The sequence below is a fragment of the Ixodes scapularis genome, unplaced genomic scaffold (assembly GCF_016920785.2).
Source record: "Ixodes scapularis isolate PalLabHiFi unplaced genomic scaffold, ASM1692078v2 PGA_scaffold13__105_contigs__length_92229423, whole genome shotgun sequence".
In the NCBI taxonomy this organism is placed as follows: domain Eukaryota; kingdom Metazoa; phylum Arthropoda; class Arachnida; order Ixodida; family Ixodidae; genus Ixodes; species Ixodes scapularis.
This window is the reverse complement of record NW_024609839.1, coordinates 87,498,408-87,505,219: the sequence shown is the minus strand read 5'-3', so window position 1 is coordinate 87,505,219 and position 6,812 is coordinate 87,498,408. Positions and strand designations below refer to the sequence as shown.

The 6,812-nt window shown below is 45.3% G+C and overlaps 1 protein-coding gene across 1 annotated transcript; it reads left to right on the top strand.

The window, feature by feature from the left end:
* The first annotated feature begins 498 nt into the window (after positions 1-498).
* On the top strand, positions 499-1,692 carry LOC8042144 (serine protease inhibitor-like). Its single transcript, XM_029987766.2, has one exon. The coding sequence runs from the start codon at positions 499-501 to the stop codon at positions 1,690-1,692; it is 1,194 nt and encodes a 397-aa protein (XP_029843626.2).
* The last annotated feature ends 5,120 nt before the right edge of the window (positions 1,693-6,812 follow it).

The window sequence follows — 6,812 nt, the reverse complement described above, 5'->3', positions numbered from 1 at the left end:
CTTTCTTTTCTCATTGTTCCCTCGCAGAAGGCGTTTTCAAGTAAACCCCTCTTCCGTATCTGCGTATAGCCATTGACTTAACTAATGGGCGTTTCTTATGTTATAAACTCCGAGGAATAATTGCAAGCGGTACTTACTGCAGCAGAAGAAATAGTTGCAAGGCCCCTTTAATGACGTACGAGAAGAGGTTAAACATGAAATCCTGGTTCAAACACGAAGTATTTACTCATCAATTAGAGTTCATGATCGTGTTGTTTTTCCTTGTGTTTGTGTGTATGTTTATACAGCCTGAGGTTAGTATGCCACAACGGGCGGCTTGTCTCTCAGCTGTGGATGAGCAATTTATTCAGTGCAGCACAACCGCTTGCCTGGGGTCATTAACGTGCACCACGCAGTAGTGATACACGACCGCACGCCGGTACGAGGCTCATCCAGATTTAAATTATTATTTTTCCTTCTTCTAGCAACCGCTGCTGTTGAAGAGACTGCCTCACCGATATGCTACAGACAACAACATCTCTTCTTCTGGTCACCATAGCTGCTTGCGTCGTGGGAAGCACGGGTGAGTCAAGACGGCAAAATGCCGAATTTTCCCTCAACTTGCTTCGAGAGCTACCACAAAACAAGTCAACAAACACCGTCTTTTCGCCCATCGGTGCGTTCATTCCCCTCGCTATCCTGAACAGCGGGGCCAATGGAGAAACGGGGCAAGAAATTCAACGTGTCCTCAGCTCCACAAAAACCCATAGTCGAGAAGATCTTCTGTCGTCGTTCCAGGCCTTCTACGAGACGGTCTACCATCACGACGCCAACAACTCGTACTTAGAGCAGGCCAACGTGTTCGTTGTCAAAAAAGAAACGAAGAAGAAACTACGGCCAGCGTTCAGGAAACTCCTGGACAAGGGCAACGTCCTCCATGCCTCCATGTGGGAGATGAGTGGCCAGCTGCCCTTCCAAATTGATCAGTGGGTGGGTGCCGAGACTAACAAGAAAATAACGCACATTCTGGACGCAGATGCCCTTGACCAGAACACAGTGATGCTCGCCGTAAACGTAATCCGGTTCAAGGGATTGTGGTCAAGCAAGTTTGAACAACGACTCAACTCTATAGACACGTTTCACAACGCAGATGGAACCGCAGTGCCAACAACCTTCATGTTTAAGAGGTTCAAGACAGGGTACCACTTCGACGAGGACCTCAAGACCCACGTCGTGGCGTTGCCGTACCAGAAACTCCGAGCCCGTTTCATCATATTCCTTCCGTTAGAGCCAGCAAGACTAGACGACCTGAAGAGCAAGCTGTCAGCGACGAGGTGGCGGTCTACTCTGCAAAGGCTGGACAAGAGGAATGTCGCTTTGTCGTTGCCAAAGTTCAAGCTGTCCTCCAGGTACGATCTCGTAGGACCACTGAAGAAGTTGGGCATCAATATCCTCTTCGGTCGCGGTGCCGATCTGTCGGGCATCGACGGCGACAGGGACCTCTTCGTAAGTGGCTTCCTCCAGGTGTCTAAGCTTCAGGTTGACGAAGCCGGGAGCGAAGCAGAGAGTGTGACTGTGGTCAAGGTGTCCGGGAAGTCGGCCGAAACAGCGGCAACGGTGACAGTCGACCATCCTTTCCTCTTTTTTATTACCGCCGGTGCGGATGACGTGGTGCTGTTTGCAGGACAGGTAAACCATATAGAAAAGGCTTGAAAACTGATCGCTGTCCCACACTTAAGGCTCTGTTATACTCCGACGTTGAACGAAGCGAACGTACCGCAGCGCGGAACGTGAACCTTTCATTGGACGGCGAGCAGGAACTCGTGTCTACGACCATTCAGTATCTGTGTGCGCTGCGCTACGCCGCGTTTGCTACGCTCGACGTCGGGGTATAACAGAGCTTTTACTGAGTGGTAGAATTGAATTATTACTGCATTTTACCAAAGTGTTGTCGTGGCACCGTTTTAGTTACCGCTATGGCAGAGGGGAACCGGAAATGTAAAACGAACCTCGCTATTTTCTTCTCCTGCAGACGCTTGGCAAAAAGGGTTTCTTTGTGGGTACGTTCCCGGTTCGGTTCCGGTGCGGAGTTAATCCTAACGCTATTTCAGCAACGCTATGTTATCACGTTTCATTTTACTCATTGTCAAGCTTACGCATTCCAAAAAGGTAACTCGAGAGCTTACAGTGTGATAACCCTACTGTAAAACGTCCCTGCCCCTTACACCTATATTGGTATCTGAGTAATATGGTCGAATCTTTTTTTTCCGGCTCAAATATTATGGTACACCTCCAGAGGGAATGCTGTACGAACCACCACGATCTAAGTTGGAAAAATGTGACCAATTGTGCCACGTTCTGAAATAATTATCTTTTTTTAGATTCGTCAATTACTGTTGCGAATAAGGCAAACCGATTTTATGCAGTCTAAAGTCATCTGTTCTAATAGAAATATTAAGTCGCACCGTAGGAAACTTCTAAATCAGCTTCCAGTAAGTAAGTAATTTTATTGAAGCCTTTTTTAAACAGGCTTTCAGAGCATCCCCAAATACGGTTAGCACCCTCTATTGAAATATTTTATTGTATTTATTTTTCCTTTTTTGTTTCTTGGAGCAGAATTGCAACATGGCCGACAGGTGTCGGCTGAGGTCGCTGAACCTGTCCGAGCTTAAGCTTGTGTATTGTCGCTTGGACTTTTTAATGCTAGACATCAAAACTGAGGCGAACCAAACAAGTTTTGGAAAGCACGCTGGGATTTAATTTATGCTTATTGTTAATAAAGGCACGTTATTTGATTTAAGTCGCTTACTCCTCATTTAGGGGTAGTTATCAATGTGCGACGTGGTGAACAGTCCTGTGCCCGCTTTGTACAGCGTATCAAGTTACAGAAGCTGTGCTGATTTTCTTTTTTTTTTAAATGAGCATGTCTTAGCATAATTTACCGAGTCTGTCTTAGTGAAAGAGAACGGAAAGTAGTTCAAGCTTTTGCTCGAACGCTACCCATTAAAAACAATGCTCTCACAGTTGCGTTTGCGATAAACCCTAGGTAGCGTACACGAATGAGACTGAACGGACACAAGAAACAGGTGGTGGTGAGCTACGCGGGCAAGTAATAAATAGAGCGCTTACAGAAACTATATGCTGACCCGCAGATTCGTCGACAAAAATAACGACATGACAAATTGTACAAACAAGGATGACAACATTTTACCCGCTTCACCATGAGACGACGTTGTTCTGTGAATCACAGTTCGTTATTTTTTTATCTTTTCCAGCGCACCGAGAAACTCAGGGAGAGGATGAGGCAAGAGCGCGCGGGGGTGGGGGAGGGGGAGGGGGCTTCAACCCGCCAAGCTCTGGTTGGAGTGATTAGTGGGTAGACCTAAAGCTAGCAGCCTTTGTCTCTACTGCAACTCGTCAAACGCTTTAGAAAGCGGAACGCCGGCGTCTTGTGTTTAGTCTCGCGTTCTATGGCGTTCAACGAGCGCATTGGAGACTAAGGCAGCTAGCGTTAGGTCTACTCACTAATCATTCTAACCAGAGCTCGGCGTTCGGACGTGCCCTAACGTCACCTACTCTCCCTGAGTTTCTCGGCGCATAACACGACCATTGGGAAGCCTGTGTGTTGCTAATCAAGTCCGAGATATATCCATGCCGAAAGAAATGGACTGGCGACCAAAATATACGTCGTCGTCAGTGCTCAGCGGAAAAGTCTGTTTGCGGAGTTCAGGCGGCAGTAGAAATTTTTAGATACACCAACACTGACCTTTCGTGTAGTACGGTGGATCGCAGATGGAAAGCCAACCGGCGCCATCATCGGCGGTCATTGCTCGACACCAGGCGATTTACGCGGTACATGGATATGCGGGAACATTGAAACGCGGTCCTGGAGTACAAAGATTTGATGGTTTCGCGACTATTCTTTGTACCACTCGCGCGCAGAAAAAGAACGCAAGATCGCAGCGGAATCACTGTGCGTGGTTCGTTTAAGTCGGCGATGTAGCGAGGCACACGCGATGATCGCCCTGACGACGCGCACTCTTTTGACTGCTTGATTACCTCCATTCGACCGTTTATTTCGGTTGCGGTCGGACTTAAAGTGAAGCGGAGTGTAGTCAGAAGTGATTGGAAAATACGGGACAGTAAACGGGTGCAAAACATAAAACCCGCCTAATCGACGAGCAGCTTCGTTAATTCACTCCCTTTCCGAGAGAGGGCGGCAGGAGTCCGAACGCGAGCCTCTGGAGCTCTGCCAGCTCCGAAACGCGAGAGCGAGTAAACAGATATCACTGTCAATTTAATATTACTGTTGTTCACGCGGACCTTGTTAAAAAAAAAATACAATTTGTTTAAAAAAAAATAGTTTCCCAAGTGACTTTTAAATATAATTTGTTCAAGTCAACGATGTTCGCAATCGGGTCAGCAGAACACTGAACCCGATTGCCAACAGTATGTACCAACTAGCTCAAGATTTGTTAAGGTACTAGAGACTGCATACACGCAATCACCGAAGAAGGTGCTCAGCCCACGGGTCTAAACTTAAATATTGACGCTATTGATTCAAAGAGAAACACGATAAGTAGTTGGTATTAGCGTTGCGGTGGAGTGCAGAATATAATAAAAATAATAATAAAAATGAAATGCACCAACCAAAGCCGAGCGCGATTTGGTGAACCCCGTAGAAGAAACCGAACAAGTCTCGAAACGTTGGGATACTTTTTAAAGGCTTTGGTTGGAGTATTTCATTGTTATTGCTATAGTGGTTCCACCGCACCACAGAAATTTTTGTCTAGGATGTTAACGTTACATATTATTATGATAATTGTTTCGCCTTAAGTCCTGACGCAGCCAACGCTACAAGCTGATGGGACCAATCAAACAGCATCAAATCAGCACTAACACCGAGTTCGTCACATGACACACACCATGCACATAAAGGTATATTTCTGTACGTGTTGTAGCGTCACTTAACCAATCATATACAAAGAAGGCCCAGTGACTTGCGCTTTCGACCTTGTTGACGTCGGCTGCGCCCAGACTTGAAGTAAAACAAAGTATAGAGCTACAAAAATTTTCAAAATGATTCTAATCTCAGTTAAAGCAAACGCCGTTGCGAAGAAGAAATGGGCACTTGCCTCACTTTAGTATTGCTGCAGGTGAGTATGCCAAATTCGAGAACTAGGATTATGTCCCTCAAACGTAGAGTTTTTGTAATTTGTCAATCATCATGTCCCCAAAACTTTGTACTAATGAACTCGACGGAAGAAAACGAGCGACCAGCGTTGCTACAGACAATTTGCTGGTCGGCGTTTAAGCTAAACACTCGAAATAAAAATCACTAGAATCATCCGGCCTCTTCAGCGTTTCTTGCATCACAGAATATTACAGCGGGGCGGTAGGAAGGCCTCATTCGATCAACAGGCTCCACTCGAAATTCATGTATGTATGAGGCGACTTAAACTCATTACTTTTTGATGTCATAGTGCAAAGTTCCTGTACGAACCAAACTAAGTAATGAGTTTACCCATTATCTTGATAACAGCGTCAACTAGAATCATAACGAATAATGTATATTATCCTTCTCCTCTTAAAAGCCTGTCAAGAATTTCTTCAGAGATCTACGCCCTGTCTAAGCCACACGATGAGTTAAGTTCACGGGGCGCTGCTTCAATATTAGGGAAATATTAGAGTGTACAAGCTGGTACGGCAACAATGCGGCCACCAAAAAACCCCTTCTTGCATCTTCTGCAGGTGCGTAAGCAGTTTCTCAACTGTGAAGTCAAGAGTGACTATTTTTGTTTGCTAGTGCCACCTTGCCCGGCCGTGTTGTGTGAATGTGTGGCTGGATGTTTTGATTCGCTCTGTCTTTTAATTCTTCTCCTGAGCGGAGACGTTGAGTTCAATGCAGGTCCGACCGTAAGCGAGCAGTTGGAGGCAATTCTCTTAAGCCAGCAGCCTATGACGGCACGCCTGGCGCCTATAGAGCAAAGGCTAGAGCTGCCTCTGTTAACGAGAGTCTTGCATCAATTGAGCAAAGAATGGAAGCCTTTTCTCCCAAAACTTGAACAGTGTGAAGCCACCATTGAAAGCTTAAAGTGCCAGGTTGCGTCGTTATTCGACAACGTCGACGATTTAGAGAATCGCAGCAGTCGTAATAATTTAATTGCCTATGGAATTACCCAGGAAGAAACTGAAACATTAGAAACAATCACAAAGGCCGTAATTGAGAATATTTTTGAATCGAAAATAGGAGTGAAAGTTGCAAGCGTCGAACGTATACATAGACTTGGAGGTAAAATGGAAATGAAGTCACGTTCAGTGATCATTAAATTGTTTGACTACAATGAAAAAATCAGATTGTTGAAAAACGCTGCCAAACTTAAGGGAACTAGGATATCAGTCTCTAACGATTATTCCCTTTGCATACAGACGGTTCGAAAGCAGCTGTGGCAGACTGTTAAGGATAACAAAACACCAGACGATAAAATATTTCTGCGCAATGATAAGCTGATTATAAAGAATGGGGTGTATATACATGGGACCAGGAAAACAACACGCGACTTAAAGTTCCTACGGCACGCGAAGTGCAGTGACTAGTAAATAAACAGCCGCGTCAGCTTAAATTAATAAATATCAGTGCAAGATTTTTGGCCACTAAAGTTGAAGATTTGAAAGGAATATCGTTTGTTCACTCTCCTGACATCATGGTTGTTACTGAGACGTGGTTACAGCCTAATATTGCAAATTCAGAGCTACGCCCACCTGTTCATAACGTTGTTAAACAAGACAGTGCTTCCAGGAGAGAGGGCGAAGCTATTTTTCACAAAACGTCT

Excerpts from the sequence above, each read along its gene's own strand:
- LOC8042144 (XM_029987766.2), top strand. The coding sequence starts at position 499 with ATGCTACAGACAACAACATCTCTTCTTCTGGTCACCATAGCTGCTTGC.